Here is a 19253-nt window from a genome sequence, read left to right as displayed (position 1 = left end):
CCGCTGCGCGCCCCGGCTCCTCCGGGTAACGAGCTGCCTGCCTCCTCCCGCAGTGTCCCGAGGGGCGCCCTCCGCCCGCCGGTGCCAGTGCGGGGCCATGGGGGGCAGCACGCCCGCGCGCGCCGCCTGAGGACGTCTTCGCCCCCGCCCCCACGATGGGCGCCCCGGCTCGCGCCCTCGCGCTCTGCGTGGCGGTGGCGGTCGTGACCGGAGCCGCCTCGGGGCCCCCAGGCATGGAGCAGCGCGTCGTGCGGAGAGCCGCAGGTGAGGAAGGACCCGACGGGTACCGGGAACGGGCTCCTGGGCGGGCGCGGGCCGGAGGGTGAGCCCCGGGCTGGCCCTGCGGAACGCGGGGGATCTCGGCCCGAGCTGGCGCGGCGCTCTGTGGGGCTCCCGCCCCAGGGCGAGGCCGCGGCGGGGACCTGAACGGGACCGGGCGTCCGCAGCCACCGCTGCCCGCGGCTCCGCAGTGGGGCGCGGCCTGACCCCGAGCACTTCGGGAGGGCCCAGGGGCTGCGTGTCCACGATCCCCATTGTTGTTCTGTGGGTTCTCACCGACGGAAAGTTCCTATTGTTGGTGGCGCTGCCCCTACCCGCCTCCGTCCCAGCTGGCGGCTCCGACCCGGGAGCGAGAGCCCGCACTTTGGTGGGAGGGCGTGGGAGTGCCTCGGCCGGCCCCGCGGGCGCTGCCCCCCAGGGGCCTGCGTGAGGACGCGGCGTGGTCCCGTGGCCGCGCGCCCCGGCCCTGTGCGGGAAGGCGTGTGTCCCCCGCAGGGCGCGCGCCCAACGCCCGGCCGGGCTCCGGGCGGTGAGACGGTGGGTGTCCGAGGGGCGTGGAGCGGCGGACCCCAGCTGGCAGTCAAGGTCGGGTGGACGGCGGGGTGCGCGGGCCGAGCGCCGGGGAGGGGCGGGAGCGGTCCGTGCGCCAGGCCCCGCCCCGCACACGCGCCGCGCCCCTCGAGGTGCTGCGCGCGCGGTCCCCCGCCGAGCCCCGGGCGCCCCGGCACCGCCGCCCGCACACGCGCCAGCAGGGCTCGCCCCGGGCGCCCGGGACAGGGGCGGCCGCACAGAGGGAGGCCTTCCCCGGTGAGCTCACGCCCCGCCCGGGCGGGACCCGAACAGCCGCTCCTTTGTACCCCGCGCGACCACAGACCGCGCATTGATGGCGGCCGCGCCGGCCTCGCAGGGAGGTGTGAGCGCCGCGGAGGGCGCGCCGTGCCAGGGAGGCGGCGGCCGGGCGGCCGGAGGCAGATGGCGGCCCGCCCTCCCCGCGCCCCCGCGCCCCTCTCCGCGGCGGCGGCTGCGGCCTCCCGGAACAATGTCATTTTTTTATGAATGAAGTGGGGCCGGCGCTTGAATGTGTGTGTCATTCAGCGGCGTGACAGAGGCCGTCGCGAGGTCAGCGCGCGCTTTTAGCGCCGGCTCAGGCGGCCCCAGCTTCCAGGGGCGCAGAATAGGCGGTCGCGGGGAGAGCCCCGAATTAGCATTCGCATTCAGATAAAGATATTACTCCCTACGGCCGAGGAATGTCAACTAGCCCCGGGGAGGGGGCGGCAGGCGGGGCCCCAGACCCTCTCAGGGCCCCCCTCCGGCGTGCGGGGCCCGGCGCGTGGGGGGTGGGGGGGACCATCCTCCCGCTGGGAACTGCGGGCACCCTGTGGGGCCCGTCCTGGGGCAGGGCAGGAGGAGGGAGCTCTGGGCACAGGAGGAACCCCAGGGCGTGGGGCCTTTTTCCGCCAGACTGTAAGTGCCCTGGTCACCAAAGTGGAGCTCGTGAGACAGGGAGTGGGTTGAAGGATCAATAAATTTTAATCCAGTTCCTTAAGGAGATGGACCAGGCCATAAAAATACAAAGACCTGGTGAAATTTAGAAGTTCCAGCTGACACTTTCCCGGGGAAACAAATTAAAAAGCCAGAATTGGCTGTGGTCAAGGTGTGGAAGGTGTGGGCTCCTGGTATGACCTGGGCAGCCTTCATCTCCACCTGGGGCCATTCTTCTCTGTGAGGGGGAAGGGGGCACTCCCCCTGCAGCCTGACCCCACGCAGCCAAGAGGGGTTTCTTGGTTCAGGGCATTTCCCAGAAAAGTACTGGTTGCAACCTCCCCCACCTCTTCATCAGGGCTGGACTTTGAGCTCCACAGGCCTCTGGGTGGTTCATTAACCTGGCTGAGCCAGAAGCTGGACTTCTGGCCTCAGCCTCTGCCCCCAGGGCCTCAGGTCCTCCTTGGGGCCACTCTGGGGCATGTCTGTGCTGGGTTTCACAACCAAAACTAAAGGGGAACAGGAGCCCTTGAGGGAAACACTTAGCCAGGCAGACCTGAGTGACTTACAAGGGAGGGAGCAATGGGGATGTCTCTTTTGGGTGGGAGGGGAGCTCCCCAACTCCAGATCTGTTGGGGATCTCTTGTAGGTGCTTGCTCCACCTCCAAATCCCCCCTCCTGTTTTTTCTAACTTTGTTAGGAAACCCATCAAAGTTTCCAGGTGGGGAGGTGGGAAGGTCCAACCTTCCCCTTGACCTTGGGGTCTCTGAGATGACCTGTGTCTCTCAGGCTATTTTGTACATGCCTGGCAGCAGGTCCCCTGTTCTGGAGAGCAGTGGGAAGCTTCAAGCATCCTGCATAGAACCCTGTGTTCTTCATTCCACCCCAAAACCCACATCCCTTGGGGGCAGCCAGCTCCAAGGGTTCCTTTGACTCAGGTCTGAATTTGATGTTTGTTCCTTGGGGTCCTCCCCCAGGCCCTCTGGAGGGAGCGTTGTCCAGCCCGTGCACTTCCCATGCGATGGGGGAGCCTCTGCTCTAGTGGTTGGTCCTCCCTCCTGGGCAGGCTCGCTCTGGCCATGGCCTGGTGACATCATGGGTGATGGGTCAGGTCGCTCACCCCTGCTTGTCACGTACTCTGGCATGTTAACAGCCTGCGGTGGCCTCCTTGGCCTTCGGGTGGGATCTTTGCCCTGTGTCCTGGTGGGGGAAATTGAGGCACCAGGTACCTCTGGCAGAGTGGGGGGGGTGGTCTCTGTGACTGAGGGACATGCCTGTAAGCCCAGCTGGGCCTTTCCAGGACACAGTACCCCTGGGTCTGACTATGGCTGCCCTTGGCATGCGGCCCCTGCTGAATGAAGCTCAGCCCCCTGTGGGGTGCAAGTAGAGCAGGACTTCTGTTCTCCAGTGTGTGTGGGCCTCAGCACTTGTGCGGGTGCGGACAGGGCCCCTTTTTGTTGATCAAGAAAGACTCCTTTTGGGGGCTGCTATGGGATGGGGGCTGAGGAGCATGTGCCCCTGATACTCCCCAGGTGAGCCAGATGGTAGCTGTTTTAGCGCCCCCTTGTGCCCATCATTCTCTCTCCCCCTACCAGACCCCCCCCCCTTCCACCACTCAGTCCATGAATCAGACCTCCTGGAGGCGGAGACTCTGCTGCCAATCCGTGCCCTAGTCCAGGGGTCCCTGGCTTCTGCAACCTGGGCAGGTCAAGGATTGGGCCTCAGCTGAGTCCGCCCTCCCTCCTTCCGCCAGCAGATGGCTGGCCTAGGAGTTCCTCCATGTCTCCTCAATCCCACGCTGGACCAGGTTGAAGTGAGTACTGTGTGGATGGTTTGACCTGCTGACGCTGCCCAGACCAAACCGGAACCAACTGCTGTTGCCCTTGGGCCAGGGCCTGGGGCTGAGGCTGCCATGACCAGCCTGTTCTCAGCCTTCTGGGGGGCCTCAGTCAGTGCCCAGCACTGGGTGGTCCTCACAGGATACAGTGACCAGGACTGAGGGGGGTGCTGGAGGTCAGATCAAGAGTCCCCTGACTGTGGGGCCCGCAGGGATACAGTCTTGGAGGATACTTCAGAGACCCTTCTGGTGGGCATGCGGCCGGTGGGGCCGCCTGGAGTGGGTGGGCAGAAGTGGGACTGGCCGGGAAGCCAGGGGCTGCTGTGGCTAAAGTGGGCAGCTGCACCCTCGAATCTAGGCCACGCGTCGGCAGAATGACAAGTGACGGTGTAACTGACCCAGCTGAGTCTGGGGAAGGAGGCCTGGGCGCTGGGACCACCCACCCCTGTCCTGGGCCCCAAGCCCAGGCCGCCTGCCTGCACCAGGCATTGTCTGGCCCTGGCAGGAAGGCCTGGGGGTGATAGCCCGCCAGTGGTGTGTCCCTGGATCTCAGGCCTTGGCTCTTTGAGAGCGAGGCAGCCACTGGGCAGGGGGAGGGACCCAGGGGGCTGACCGGTGGACATATGCCCTTGGCAAAGATCCTCTACCTTAGCTTGGCATTTACACAGTAAGGTGGTGGGGGCAACTTACCCTGGCTTTGAGGGCTCCTGCTCTGACCTGCCCACTGCTGAGTCTGGATAATTTCCCACCCCTCCCAGCTTGTGTCCTTATCCATGAAGTGGTGGGAGGATCACAAGTTCCCTTAACCCACTTGCCTGTGAGACACCACTGGTCAGATGGCACCGTCCTATCTGTTTTTGTGACTTATTTCTTCCTCTGTGTTTAGCCTACTGCTGAGGTGTAGTTCACACACAAGATACTTGCTTCTGAGTCAGGGTACAGTGTTCCATGTCCCTAAGACCCTCACCCTGGGCTGACCCCCACAGTGCATTGGCTTTTGGTACCTGGCCCATGGCGAGTCCTGTTCTGGGAGGTTTGGCCACTGCTGCCTTCTTGTGTTGGGGAGGGTCTGTTCTACGGAGGGAACTGGTTTTGAAGCCAATATGAGGGATGGGGGGGCATTCAGTGGGCCCCTCCTGCTGGGTAAATCATGCTGTCCCCAACCTCATCCTTCATGCCTTGAGCCTCCATTTTAACCAGAGGTCTGTGAGGTACTGCCTGCCTGTTGCCTGATTTTGTGCAGCCTGTGAGCTCAGGGTGGATTTTGCATTTCTAAATGGTTGGAAAAAAACCAAAGGACAGTAATACTTAGTGACAGTTGGCAACGTGAATTTTCAAGGTCCATACATATAGCTTGTAGCCGTAGCCACCTACTTGTGCATCATCTACGTCAGCACTGGTTCTTGGGGCAGGGCTGCACGTAGCACCGCCTGGCCCTCTGCGGGACACTTGGCAGGACTGCAGGCCTTGGACGCGTTGGCCTTGCCCAGCACTGTGGGTCCTAGACGCTCCTGCTGCCTCCTCCTCAGTGTCCAAGCAGTGGGCATGCCATGGTGCCTCCTGGGGGGCGTGTGCAGGTGCTCAGTATTCCTGCTTTGGGGGCACCTGCCCTACGGTCTTCCATCTCCCCTACAGAGACCCCGGGACCTGAGCCTGGCCAGCAGGAGCCACTGGTCTTTGGCAGCGGGGACACTGTGGAGCTGACCTGCCCCTCACCTATAGACAGTCCCACAGGGCCCAGCATCTGGGTCAAGGATGGTGTGGGGCTGGTGCCCTCAGACCGCATCCTGGTGGGGCCTCGGCGGCTGCAGGTACTCAATGCCTCCCATGAGGATGCTGGGACCTACAGCTGCCGGCAGCGGCTCACCCAGCGCATCCTGTGCCATTTCAGCGTGCGTGTGACAGGTAAATGCCTGTGGGGGGGTCCACCCAGGGCAAGCCTGGGAGCAGATGCTGGACAGGTGCGGTCAAGGGGTCACCTCCTGCCCATTCCATGCTGCCTGCCTTTCAGATGCTCCATCCTCTGGAGATGACGAAGACGGGGAGGATGAGGCTGAGGACACAGGTGAGCCCAAGTTCCAGGCACATGGGGCTGGCCAGGGTTGGGGGACTGGCTTCCTAACCACCAAACCCTCTGTGCTGCAGGTATGAGGTCTCCTGCTCATCGAGCAGATAGGAGACCAAGGCCTGTGGCTATCTCCCCGGGATCACACCGAGTGTAGGGTCCCCTCAGGGCGCGGTGGCCCTGAGCTCTCTGGGCAGAAGCTAGGGGTTGGGGGACCTTGTACTGCAGGTGGGACAAGGAGGTGGGGGGTGGCTGCAGCGGGGGCAGGAGGGCCTTGTGGGTAAGGTGGTCCAGTCCAGGTGTGAGCATAGCTGCTGTGGGGTTGATGGACATGGGGTCAGAGGCATGTAAGGTGGGAGAAGAGGGTGGCTGTGGGCTCCAGGACAGCAGGTTTGGGCTTCTGATTGCTGTGAGGGGGATGCTACAGCATCTGCTGGTGCAGGCTGTGAGGGCGGGGTGAGGTGACAGCACTCAGGTGTTTAAAGCCCAGTACGGTGGCAGGGACGCTTTGCCTGTCATAGAGGGGCTGGTTATGGGAGGTGGGCCGTCTGTTTTTGGAGGAGCCAAGTTTGAGACGCCAAGAGATGTGAGATAGGGGCAGGGGTCCTGTGGGATCTGGTGGGCAAAGAGGTGAGGAGGAGCCAGCCAGGGAGGCAGAGCTGGGTGGGGATGTGGGTGAGGTGAGGAAGGGTCCCAGGAGAGGAGCCAGGTGTGGGGTGCTTAGGACAGCTCTGCCTTGGGTATGTGCCCCGCCAGGGGCGTGGAAGGGGAGCCTCGAGGTTTCATGCTTTTTCCCTATTTCCTCTGGCTGCCAGGAAGTTCAGAAGCCAAAGTCCAGGCCCAGTTGCTCTGTCCTCCCGACCACCCTGGCCACATGGGGCAGTGCTGGTACCCCCCCCCCCACCCCAACCCAATCCAGTGGGCTCAGGGGCCCCAAGGGCCAACGCCAGGGCTGCCCTCCACAGGCATTGTCAGGGGTGCTGAGTCACCATGGTCTCTGCCTCCAGAGGGCTCCCTGCCTGAGCCTCAGTGCCCTTCTTCACCAGATGGCTATGTTGAAGGCAACAGGGCAGGGGTGGGGGTGAGAGGGGTGTCTCTCCCCGGCCCTGGGGGATGCCCATCCAGCCTCCCATGACAAGAATGCACCCCTTACCCCAGCATTGGAGGATGGAAACCACTTAGGGTGGGGATGGGCTCAACCCTGAAAACCAGGAAAGGTCAGGGCCTCCCAGATGCCACATCTGAGCCTCGTTGCCGCGTCCCCTCCCGCTTCCATCAGGCCCTGTTGTGAGCTAGAGGGTGACTTGGGGTCTCATGAATCCTGGCAGGCACTGGCTACCTTTAAGACTCAGGGCTCTGTGGGTGGTTGGGTCTTACATCCTGGTAAACTGCTTCCAGAGCCTGGCATGCCCATCCCGCTGGGCTCTGTGCCCTAGGCTGACCTGGTTCCACTGCCAGTGGGGTCTCCATCAGTGGGCCTGCCCCAGATGGGCCTCCCCTGGGAGGTACCCTGGTATCTTGAAGGCTCCCGGGTCAGGGAGCCCTCTTGTCGGGAGTGGGTTCCTGGGGAGGCAGTCAGGGAGGGACCATGTGGCTTAGCCTTGAGAATTCCAGGAGGTGATTCTGGGACCATCGAGGCAGAGGGGATGCTGAGGCTGGAGAGGCAAGGGACAGGTGGGCCTCTGCTCCCCTCAGGGGGCTAGCTGCCATGTGCCCCTCTGCCAGCAGGGGCTCCGTACTGGACACGGCCTGAGCGGATGGACAAGAAGCTGCTGGCTGTGCCGGCCGCCAACACTGTGCGCTTCCGCTGCCCGGCCGCTGGCAACCCCACGCCGTCCATCTCGTGGCTGAAGAACGGCAAGGAGTTCCGAGGCGAGCATCGCATTGGTGGCATCAAGGTGGGCCTGGCGGTGGGTGGCGCTGGCCGGTGGGGGCCTCGGCCTGCTGTCCCCTCACCCGCGCGCCCGCCTGCAGCTGCGACATCAGCAGTGGAGCCTGGTCATGGAGAGCGTGGTGCCCTCGGACCGTGGGAACTACACATGCGTTGTGGAGAACAAGTTTGGCAGCATCCGGCAGACGTACACTCTGGACGTGCTGGGTGAGGCCCCAGAATGCGGGCAAGGGCTGGCGGCTGGGCAGAGCCAGGGGCAGCGCTGACCCCATCTGCCCCCCCAGAGCGCTCCCCGCACCGGCCCATCCTGCAGGCCGGGCTGCCGGCCAACCAGACGGCCGTGCTGGGCAGTGATGTGGAGTTCCACTGCAAGGTGTACAGCGACGCCCAGCCCCACATCCAGTGGCTCAAGCATGTGGAGGTGAACGGCAGCAAAGTGGGGCCCGACGGTACGCCCTACGTCACTGTGCTCAAGGTGGGTGGCACCCCTGGCTGGGCGCCGGCAGATGGGACCCAGGCCTCGCACCATCAGGGGAGAAGTGGTACAGGGAGGCCCGGCTCGGCTCAGCACTGGTGGTGTGGGGGAGGGGAGGTTGGAGCATGTGGCCCTGCTGTGAGTCCTCAGTTTCCCTGTCTGCTCTAAGGGTTGGCCTTAGCCCTGGAGGCAGGCCTACAGATGGTGCCCTAGGCCGGGCTCAAGCTCCAGGCCTGGGGCAGGCAGGTGGCACATTCTGGGCCTGAGGTGCTGTCAGCCACTCCTTGTGCCACCCTCACCCGGCACCGTCCGGGTGTGCAGAGCACGGCTTGCTGCCTGCCTGCCTCCCTCGGCCCTTGCTTGGGCCAGCAGGGCCTCAGCTTCGTTCCCACGGCCTGAGGGGCGGGGGCCACCCGAGCTGGGAAGGTTGCAACACTCTCAGCCCAAAGAGAAACATCTGTTGCTGGTGGGGGTGGGGAGCAGGCACTTGGGCTGAGGGCAGGAGTCCAGACCCGACTGGAGAGGCCATGGTGGCCTGGTCGGGTGAGATCTCGACATGCATGGGAACATGCTTACCGTGAGCCAGGCAGCAACATAGCAGGCCCATCCAGGACCCCAGAGGCAGGCAGGCTGCATGCCAGCCCAGGAGGGCCTCTTGGAGGGCTGCCTGCCAGGGCTGCACTCTGGGCTGTAGTGGGTGCACGTGGAGAAGGTGCCTCCTGTGGAACCATGGCCTGCCACTGGAAGGTGCTTCTGTTGTCTCCTCCAGGCAGCCTTCCTGCCTGGCATAGCCTAGCCACACCCCCTTCTCCATTCTCTGAGGGCCACCCTCGTGGCAGGGTCTGTACCAGGGCCTGCTCCTGCATGGCCACTCTGTGCCCGGCCGGGCTGCCAAGGGCGCGCCTAAGCCGGGTCTCTTGTCCCCGCAGTCCTGGATCAGTGAGAGTGTGGAGGCCGACGCACGCCTCCGCCTGGCCAATGTGTCCGAGCGTGACGGGGGCGAGTACCTCTGTCGAGCCTCCAATTTCATAGGCGTGGCTGAGAAGGCCTTTTGGCTGCGTGTTCACGGGCCCCAAGCAGGTAACAACTCTGTCCCATGCTGTCTGGCACGCCGAGCTCCAGCTCCGATGCCCTGGCCATGCGCCCACCTGCACGCCCCCATCCTGCTCGCTCCCCGCCCTGTGGCTCGCACTGCACTCCCGATGGAGCCACCTCTGCCATGCTGGTGTCTCTGGTCTCCACTGTGACCGCCTGCTTCCAGCCCCCGTGGCCTGTGCTGACCCTGCCTGCGCTCCCACACACACCCCCAGGACTTCAGCCCCAGTGGGGGCTGTACCTCTCTAGGCTTCTGCTTCTGCCCCTACCCCCGTGTGTGTGCGTGCGTGTTGGTGTGTGTGCACGCCGGTGTGCTGTGTATCTTTCTCTCTCCCTTTCCCGCCCCTGGCTCCGCTGCCTACTCACTTCCCATTGGTCTGTTTGTCCACCCATCAGTTCACCTATTCTCCTGCACCCCCCCAGCGTACACGCTAACCCTGCATGCTGCGTTTGCGCAGCCTGCTGCTGGCCGCACGCCTGGCGCTCACCTGGGACAGAGGATTCGCCGGTGGAGGGACTGGCTTCGGGCTCTGTGTGGACGCACAAGGCAGAGGACCCTTGGCGCCGTGGCCGTGGTCATGGCAGTGGTGGTGGTGGTGGCGGCGGCAGCGTTTTCTTTGCAGCCTGGCGGGATCGTCACCATGTGGACTCTGGCTGTGGTGCCCGTGGGAGGTGCTGGCGCTCGCCTATCGCGCTCTGTTCTCTCTTTATAGACGGCGGGCGCTAACACCACCGACAAGGAGCTAGAGGTTCTGTCCTTACGCAATGTCACCTTTGAGGACGCGGGGGAGTACACGTGTCTGGCGGGCAATTCTATCGGGTTTTCCCATCACTCTGCGTGGCTGGTGGTGCTGCCAGGTACTGGCTCCTGCTGGTGCTCGCTCTGTTCCTGTCCTCTTGGGGTCGCTGGCTTGGGACACTCCACGGCTGCCAGGGACAGGCAGGGGGCCCTGCAGCTCACGGCCACCTTGCTCCACAGAACTCGTGCGCCAGGCCCTGTGGCTGATATGGGAGCAAAGTTGACATGCAGTGTCTTGGCTCAGAGGGGCCTCCCTGGAGCCGCCCCACTCTCAGTCAGGTCCCCACAGCCTAGGTGGCAGCTCTGGTGTCTCCCTGGGTGGCGGGTGTGAATGCTGCTGGCTGTGCTGGGCTCCTTCTCTCTTGGGTGTCCCCCTCCTGACCCAGCATTTCTGACTGCAGGACCCTCAGTGAAGGGGGGCCACTGAGGCCGTGGCGTCCCCCCCCACCCCCATCCTGGCGTCTCAGTCCCTTTCCCCATGCCCACTGTGCCTCTGGTTCCGGCCCAGGGCAGCCCGTGGGGGCCCCTGTGTGGCTGGGCCAGGCCTGCAACACCCGTGTCTTTGCAGCCGAGGAGGAGCTGGTGGAGGCTGGTGAGGCTGGCAGCGTGTACGCAGGTGTCCTCAGCTACGGGGTGGGCTTCCTCCTCTTCATCCTGGTGGTGGCAGCTGTGACACTGTGCCGTCTGCGCACTCCCCCGAAGAAGGGCCTGGGCTCGCCTACCGTGCACAAGGTCTCCCGCTTTCCACTCAAGCGACAGGTAACAGAAAGTAGATACCAGGTTCCGAGCCGCCTGGCCTCCCGGACATCCCCACGGCCCAGGCTTCCAGGCTCCTGAGCTCAGGGATGCCCTGCGGTGTCTTAGGCCTGGGGCCTGCCCTGGGGTGCAGGTCTCTGTGGTGGCTGAGCCAGCCCAGCCCCTGTCTAAGCGGTCCCCACATGGAGCCTGGGTTATTTGTCTTCACCAAGTGACACCTGGGAGTTACCCTGGCCCACACAACCTAGCCAGCCCTGTCTACACGGGCAAAGCTGAAGCCTTGCTGTCCCCAGGGGCGCCCTGCCACCCCTACTCCTGCTGTGGTTTGGCCCCGTGGCACCAACCTGTCCCTGCCGACCCAAGCAGGTGTCCTTGGAGTCCAACTCGTCCATGAACTCTAACACGCCACTGGTGCGTATCGCCCGGCTGTCTTCTGGGGAGGGCCCTGCACTGGCCAACGTCTCTGAGCTGGAGCTGCCTGCTGACCCCAAGTGGGAGCTGTCCAGGGCCCGGTCAGTGTTGGTGATGTGACCATGTGTGCTGGGGCTGGGCCCTGATCTGGTGGGGGTCGGGGCACATGTGGAGTGTGGCCCTGTGGTAGGGGAGGAGGCACCACTCAGAAATATGATTGGGTTTAGATCAGAGGCAAGTAGGAATCTGCATGATGGGCAGTGTGATGACTGCTGGATGCAGGGTTGGAGCCAGATGCTCCTGAGGTGCGGGTCACCCCTTGCAGAGTGCTCTGTTGGAGGGCCCTGCAACAGAGTGAGGCTGGAGGGTCAGCGTCCTTCATCCTCATGAGCAAGGTTGTGGGGCAAGTATGGAGGGCTTCCTGGAAACAGCAGCAGTGGGCCTCAGAGACCACCCAGGACAGGGCCTCAAGCTGGTGGGAATACTCATTGCTTCTGTGTTTCTGCCACCAGGCTGACCCTAGGCAAGCCTCTTGGGGAAGGCTGCTTTGGCCAGGTGGTCATGGCAGAGGCCATCGGTATTGACAAGGACCGGGCTGCCAAGCCTGTCACTGTGGCTGTGAAGATGCTAAAAGGTGAGGAAGGGGAGGGATGTAACAAGGGGAGCTTGGGCAAGGGCTGGGGTGGTGGCACCTGACTCACTCTCCTTCCTGCACAGATGATGCCACGGACAAGGACCTCTCAGACCTGGTGTCTGAGATGGAGATGATGAAGATGATCGGCAGGCACAAGAACATCATCAATCTTCTGGGAGCCTGCACCCAGGGTGGTATGTGCTGCGGCTGGGTGGGCCACTGGTGCCGGCCGGTCCCGAGGGCAGGGGCCCTTGTCTCAGCCGCCTCTGCTCCCAGGACCCCTGTACGTGCTGGTGGAGTATGCAGCCAAGGGCAACCTGCGGGAATACCTGCGGGCAAGGAGGCCCCCGGGCATGGACTACTCCTTCGACACCTGCAAGCTGCCTGAGGAGCAGCTCACCTGCAAGGACCTGGTGTCCTGTGCCTATCAGGTGGCACGGGGCATGGAGTACCTGGCTTCCCAGAAGGTGAGCAGGAGGTGGGAGGAGGGTTGCTGGGTCCTTCAGCCTGCCAGGACCACTTGGGAGCTTCAGCCCTGCCCCCCGCCCTGCCCCCAGTGCATCCACAGGGACCTGGCAGCCCGTAACGTGCTGGTGACCGAGGACAATGTGATGAAGATTGCAGACTTCGGCCTGGCTCGGGACGTGCACAACCTCGACTATTACAAGAAGACCACCAACGTGAGCCTGGCTGGAGGAGGGGCAGTCTGGGGAAGGGGGGGGAGGGAGAAGCTGCCCCCCCGCCCCCCCGCCAGGGCACCTGGCCGTCAACATGCCCCCTCCCCATCCCAGGGCCGGCTGCCTGTGAAGTGGATGGCACCCGAGGCCCTGTTTGACCGAGTCTACACCCACCAGAGTGATGTGTATGTGGTCTCCCAGACCCGGGGTGGGGCCGGAGGGTGGGGAGCTGCAGGGATGCTGGACAGAGCTAGATGTGGCCTCTTGGGCTCTCTGCTCTCCATGGGGTCTGTTCAGGGCAGGCGGTCGGCTGGCAGGGTAGGCTGACGGTCCCATGCTCCCTGCCAGCTGGTCCTTTGGGGTGCTGCTCTGGGAGATCTTTACCCTGGGGGGCTCCCCATACCCTGGCATCCCAGTGGAGGAGCTCTTCAAGCTGCTGAAGGAGGGCCACCGCATGGACAAGCCAGCCAACTGCACACACGACCTGTGAGTGTACGCGCCCTGCAGTCCCCTTCTGAGCACTCGGCCCCACAGGTGGCGGCAGCCAGGGCCTGGCTGGGGCCAGGGTCATGGGAGGCAGTGTGGGCTGGGTGCAGGTGGGCACCAGGTGGAAGCCTCACCCCAGCATGATGCTCCCAGGTACATGATCATGCGGGAGTGCTGGCATGCCGTGCCTTCCCAGAGGCCCACGTTCAAGCAGCTAGTGGAGGATCTGGACCGCATCCTCACTGTGACGTCCACTGATGTGAGTGCAGGGCGGGGGCGGGGGGCCCAGGGGGTGCAGCGTCCCCTGGACTGTGCATTGGGGTACAGCACTGACCGCCACGCGCCCACAGGAGTATCTGGACCTGTCGGTGCCTTTTGAGCAGTACTCACCAGGCGGCCAGGACACTCCCAGCTCCAGCTCCTCGGGGGATGATTCCGTGTTTGCCCATGACCTGCTGCCTCCAGCCCCACCCGGCGGTGGGGGTCCTCGGACGTGAAGGGCCACCGGCCTGCAGGCTGAGCCCCCGTCAATGTGAGAGCAGACCTCAGCTCACTATGCTGCTGGTGGTGTGCTGTCAACCACTGGGGCCTCCTGGCCCAGGCTTGAGCCCTGGGCCAGCCTGATGGACAGACGACTTTCTGTCTGTGTGGGCACACATGTGTGTGGGTGTGTCTCGAGGCCCCGGCGCTGGAATCCCTGGAGCACCCGCCCTGCTGTACAATGACCTCCTGGCCACCTGTGCTGGCTGGCAGCACCAGGGGGACCGAATGTAGAATGTAAAGGGGCTCCTCCCTGGGGCCCCTTCCCCCAGGCTCCCCCATTCCCTCAGCTGCTGCCCCACATGGAGCCTCCAGTGTGGACCCAGGCCCCTCCCAGTGCCTGAGCTGAGCCTGCAGGGAACCCCCACGTGGCACACGTCCCTCCCAAGCGGCATCTTGTCCCCGGGGGTTGGGGTGAGCACCCCCACCCCAGCCTTCCCCACTTCCCACCCTGCTCCTTGGAGACTGAATTACGGGTACCCGAAGGCAGGAGCCTTTAACTTCTGAGAGGTTCATCCAGAGACGAGTGTACATTTATATAAATAGAAGCTGTGTATAGGACACACACATATATATATAAATATCTATATGGGAGAAGAGCTGGTGTCGCGGGCACGGGACCCCGGAGGGCCAGGGAGGCTTCCAGTGAGACTCAGTGCGGAGACGACACAAGAACCAGCAGAGGATGGAGGGCTTTTCTAGCACTGCGGTTTTGTTTTAAAAATTGTACCTGGACCTGTATATTTGTAAAGCTATTTATCAACCCCCAGACCCCCTATCCCTGTCCCCCCGCCATGTTTAGCCCACCGCATGCAGAGAAGTTTCAGTTTTAACTTATTAACAGCTGAGAAAGTCCAAGCTTCTGTTGGCAGGGTGGCCCCATTGGAGGGGCAGGTGCTGGGTGCGGCCAGCGTCACCCCAGACTTGAGCTTGGTCTCCAGTGCCCGCCAGGGTCCTGAATAGTTTGAGGTGATTCTAGCGAGGATATTCTATTTCCTTTGGCCTCCTTTTGCAGGGGAATTAGATTTCTATAGGGTTTTTCTTTAGGAGATTTATTTTTTTGGACTTCAAAGCAAGCCGGTATTTTCATACAAGTTCTAATTGCCGTGTGTTCCGGGTGGGGAGGCCATTTCCAGTGGGGGCCAGCCCTGTGCACCGGTTCAGATGTTATTAGATGTTACAAGTTTATATATATCTATATATATAATTTATTGAGTTTTTACAAGATGTATTTGCTGTAGATTTAACACTTCTTACGCAATGCTTCTAGACTTTTATAGCCCGGACTGCTACCTTTCAAAGCTTGGGAGAGAAAGCCGTGAATTCAGTCCTGTTCTTTTTTGTACTATTACTGACCCAAATTTGGATGGCTATTTTTTGCTCATCAGCTGGCCAGCTGGGCAGTGGTTCAGGGTGGTCTTTGTTCTCAGGGCCCCCCGCCTTATGGGGGCCAAAGGTGTCGACCCAAACTGGTAGCCGTACCTTCCAAAAAATAAACAGAGACAACTGGCTCACATCCCTGCTCTGTTGCTTTCCTGTTTCCTGTCCTGCTGGGACCCCAAGCAATTCACTGTCCTCACTGTCCACCCAGGGCAGGTTCTGTCATCAGCCCCCCCAACAACCCAGGAGAGAGGGCTCACCAGCTGCTACCAGAACCCACAGACTGGCTGCTCGGGTCACAGTCCCAGGTATCGCCTTGAATAGGACAAGTCCCAGGCAAAGCCAAGGTGAGGGTGAAGGTGGTCCAGTGTGTCCAGCTGCCAAGGGGTCCAACACGGCAGGGCAGGACCTCAGGGCCACAGGTGGTCTTCATTGCCTCAGTCCAAGGTCCTCAAGGGCAGGGAATGCTGGCAAGGGGGCATCCAGGGGTGGCTGTGAGAGCCTCATGGGATGCAGCAGCAAGTGGAGGGAGGAAGGGCCTGCCAAGCCCCCTGGCTGCCCCCAACTCATGAAGTCCAGGTGGGCTTTGGGGGTCCTGTGTGGGCACCTGCAGCTGCTTTTGAAGCTCCCCCTCCACACCCCACCTACTGGCATCTCTGGTCAGCTGGGGAGGAGAGGATTCTACCTGGGTGCCCCTCCTCCCCCCATGGAGCCACAGGTCAGCAAAGCCCTCACCTGGCCCTGGATTCAACTAGACTCAGGGAGGGCTCTTTCTGCTCCGGGGACCATAGTCCTCCTGGACGCTTCCGCTTCCCTTCCCCATCCCAGGCCTGGCATCCCCTCCTGGGTCTCCGGCAGTACCCCCTACACTCCACTGCTGCTTCGAGTGGATGCTACACTCTGACCCCCTCAGGTGGTTGGGGCACTGAGGACACAGTGACAGGATCTGGCCCCTCTGCTCTGGAGTTCTGGGCCTGAGGGAGTAGGGACACAGATCAGGGCCCCCACTCATGCCTCAGTGGTGGGGGGTAAGTCTGGGAAGGCTTCCTAAAGGAGGCAGCACTGCTCAGGCTAAGTGGTAAGGCTAGAGAGGATTCAGGGACCTGTGGCCATGCACAAACTTGGCCCAGGTCCTCTCCGGACCCCAGTGCTGCCCCAGCATCATCTGTCCCTCCCTCCTCTGGCCCAGCTCACCCCGTGTCAGGTTTGACCAGAGGGCGGCAGCTGGTTAACCAGACCCTGGTCTGGTGCACTTTGACTTGGCTTCTAACTGGCTCCCTCTATAGCTGTGTCACTCACTTCCCGGCGTCTGGGGCCTCCCTGGAAGGGGAAGCTGCTAGGGTCCTGGATCCGAGCCTGGTGCCTCTCAGTACCCTGACCCCACTTGGGGAAGCACCCCAGCACCCCCCCAGCCTGCAGGAGACCCCTTGTTTTGTGTCCCCAGCGCTCCAGGAGATGGAGGTGGAGGAGGGTGGGGGAGTGCCTGCGGCAGGGCCCCAGGCCGTCAGGGAGGTCGGCGGGGCGGGGGCGGGGGTGGGGCTGGGGGTGGTGGGAGCCCAGAAGGGGGCCCCCCCGCGGAGGGGGGCCTGGAGTGGAGCCCACTGGCGATGGGGCCTTGGGGTGGGTGGAGCTCGGCAGAGGGGGGCGGGAGATGGGGAGCTGAGTGGGGAGCCCGCGGGGAGGAGGTGTCCAGTGGGGGGGCGTGGTGGAGGGGTGGTGGGGCCTGGTCGGGAGACCCGGGAGGGGCGAATGGCCCTACAGGGGAGGCCGGGGGCCTGGTGGGGGGTGGGGTGCCGGGGCGGGTAAGCTTGGAGCGGGGGTGGCGGGGAGAGCGGGGGAGGAGGGGAGCCTGGCGCAGAGGAGCCCGGTGGGGAGTCCGGGTTGGGGAGCCCACGTGGGAGCAAGCGGGGGGGGGGGGGGGGGGCGGTAGGAAACCCGGAGGCGGGCGGAGCGCGGGTCGGGGGCGCCCTCTAGTGTCGGCCAGCGTCCCCGCCGCGCCCCCGTCCTCGTCTGCGCGGCCCCGCGGGGCTCCAGGGGCGGGCTCGGGACCCGGGTCCAGGCATCCAGGGGAGAGGCCGGTTCCCCAGACGCCAGCGGAGACCCCGGGCGGGACGCGGGCGGACAGGGAAACAGGCCAGGGGGGCAGGTCGGGGCGCTGGACACGCAAGTAAGGGTAGCTCCGCCCTCCGCACTGCAGGAAGCCTCCCCGCCCTCGCCTGCTGGCCCCGCCTTTCCCGCGGCCCCGCCCCCCACCTGCTGGCCCCACCTTTCCCCGGGCCCCGCCCCCCACCTGCTGGCCCCGCCTTTCCCGCGGCCCCGCCCCCCCACCTGCTGACCCCACCTTTCCCCGGGCCCCGCCCCCACCCGCTGGCCCCACCTTTCCCGCGGCCCCGCCCCCACCCGCTGGCCCCGCCTTTTCCCGCGACCCGCCCCCCACCTGCTGGCTCTGCCTTTCCCCGCGGCCCCGCCCCGTCAGACCGCACCTGTCAGGCGGCACCTGTGGCCCTGCCCCTCACCTGTCTGCTCACCTCCTCCTGCAACCTGGGCTGGCAGTTTCCCGAGTGTTCTCTGGTCCCCAGGGCGGGTGGGTTCCGCCCCAGCCCCGGGACAGGCCTCAGCGGCGGCTCAGGGAGTGAGGCACCCACAGGCCTCCTGCCCTTGGAGGGTCGCGAGCTCCTTATTCCTGGACTCGCAGGCCCGGCCCTGTTCACCTTTCTTCCACGCTGCCTGGGTGGCTCACCTGGGCTGAGGGCCTCGAAACCCTTTCTGGCCCCCTGCAATCTTGTTCCTAATCTGCCAGCTGCCGCCCACCAACCTGTCCTGCTAGGCTGGACACCAACCATGCACCCCGCGTCCTTCCCCCCAGGCAGGTGGGCACACTCTTGGCTGCAGCTGTCAGTCTTCAGGGGGGATGGCCCCACACTAAGCACACTTGCAACCCGCTGGAGTGGAAGGGCTCCAATCGCCCCTACCACAGCTAACCAGTGTGTTTGTTTTTAAAGATTTTATCCATTCATTTGACAGAGCAAGCGAACTCCTGCTTGCAGGAGAGGGACTCCCCGCTGAGCAGAGAGCCTGCTGTGGGGCTCGATCCCAGGACCCCAGGACCCTGGGATCATGACCTGAGTGGAAGGCAGACACTGAACCCACCAAGTCCCCCAGTCACCCTTGCGCTGTTTTAAATGGAGACCTCATCTGTCTCTCCTTTGCCCAGACCTGCCTTTCTCTCCTCTTCCCAGAGCTTTCTGGGGGTGTAGCTGTGTCTTCTGGAAGGCTTTGCTTTCTGGAGATGCTGGTGCTCCTGACGGGTCACCAGACTTCGCTGGGTGGGCACGAGGGGCATATGCCCACAGCCCTCACACCCAGCTCCCTGCCTCCACGACCCCCAGCCCCCAGGGAATGGTGACGGGGACTCCCAAGCAGCACAGGTGGATTCCAGCGTTTCTGGGGGTCCACAAGCTGGAATTGCCGCTGAGGACATTCCATGGATGGACCCTCCTGGGATGACAGGGGAGCATCTTCGTCTTTCCTTCTAATGAGCTGCTTTCAGTCAGAAACTGGTGTGGTCATTTGCATGTGCTGGGGCAGACAAGTCTGAGTATCACCATAGGGGCCTGGATCTCTGCTGACAACCAATTCTCGGGGTTCCATCCTTGTTCTGATCAGGAGCACCTTCCCCTGGACTGCAGAGCCACCTCCTTAAACAGCCCCTGCTGCCACTCCCCCCCACTCCTCTCTGCCCTATCAGCCTCTCCAGAGCCCTGCTGCCTTACAGGCTTATGGAAGCCACTGACCCAGGGCCCAGGCCAGGGAAAGGCAAGGGCTGGGGCCCAGCAGCGCCCCCCCACCCCACGCATGTACCCATAGCAATAACCTCTCCCACGTGGTTCCAGAGCCGTGTCTCAGCTCTCAGGACCTATGGGGCAGAGGGGACAGTGGCCAAGGCTGGCCTCAGGAAGAGATGGGATGCTGGTGACAGTGGCCCTTGGACAGGGCGTGTCAGGACTCGCAAAGGTGGAAGGATCCCACATAGCCTGCCATGCAGCCTGGCACCAGTGAAGGGGTGAGGCCACTTGAGACAGGGTGGAGGTCCTGGGCTCAGGTGGGGTGATCTGTCTGCCAGAGGGAAACTGGGAGGATGGTTCTGCTGCCCACACTCCCCTGAGGCTCTGTGAGCCCTGTCCAGGCTGCGGCATAGTCAGAGAGCCCCCACATCACCCAGGACCCCTTCAGCAGAGTGCACAGCCCTCGGGCAGCAGTATCCCCAGCCCCAGGAGTCCTCAGGGTCTTTGAGAACAGAACTGGGCTGGATCAGAACTCAGCCAGGATCCTAGTCCTGCCCACCCTGGTCCCAAGGCGTCCACTGAGGACTGGGGTTAAGGGGGAAAGCATGGTCAGGCAAAAGCCTCCTTCACCAGTCTGCACAAAGCAACCACCACACAGTGG

General features: G+C 63.4%; 1 protein-coding gene across 10 annotated transcripts; it reads left to right on the top strand.

Annotated features, from left to right (window-relative positions):
* Positions 1–104: 104 nt before the first annotated feature.
* Positions 105–14943, top strand: FGFR3 (fibroblast growth factor receptor 3). 10 transcript variants are annotated; one of them, XM_072804466.1, is made up of 17 exons: positions 105–264; positions 5234–5503; positions 5610–5663; positions 7392–7561; positions 7638–7761; positions 7839–8029; positions 9838–9982; positions 10492–10682; positions 11046–11191; positions 11603–11724; positions 11808–11918; positions 12001–12191; positions 12282–12404; positions 12516–12586; positions 12750–12887; positions 13041–13146; positions 13238–14943. In XM_072804466.1, the coding sequence occupies exons 1-17, from the start codon at positions 156–158 to the stop codon at positions 13382–13384; spliced, it is 2409 nt and encodes an 802-aa protein (XP_072660567.1). In that variant the 5' UTR covers positions 105–155; the 3' UTR covers positions 13385–14943. The 10 variants fall into 10 exon arrangements, with proteins under 10 accessions (XP_072660567.1, XP_072660557.1, XP_072660537.1 ...); XM_072804456.1 differs by having other exon boundaries at positions 11043–11191; XM_072804436.1 differs by lacking the exon at positions 9838–9982 and adding an exon at positions 8959–9109.
* Positions 14944–19253: the final 4310 nt, after the last annotated feature.

This window comes from Canis lupus, chromosome 2 (assembly GCF_048164855.1).
Source record: "Canis lupus baileyi chromosome 2, mCanLup2.hap1, whole genome shotgun sequence".
Classification (NCBI taxonomy): Eukaryota; Metazoa; Chordata; class Mammalia; order Carnivora; family Canidae; genus Canis; species Canis lupus.
The sequence above is the reverse complement of the archived record's forward strand: the minus strand, read 5'-3'. Positions and strand labels throughout refer to the sequence as shown.

Coding starts and splice junctions, on each gene's coding strand:
- FGFR3 (XM_072804386.1), top strand. CDS start 156: ATGGGCGCCCCGGCTCGCGCCCTCGCGCTCTGCGTGGCGGTGGCGGTC. Junction 7,762..7,838: donor GTACACTCTGGACGTGCTGG/GTGAGGCCCCAG, acceptor CTGCCCCCCCAG/AGCGCTCCCCGCACCGGCCC. Junction 12,405..12,515: donor ATTACAAGAAGACCACCAAC/GTGAGCCTGGCT, acceptor TCCCCATCCCAG/GGCCGGCTGCCTGTGAAGTG.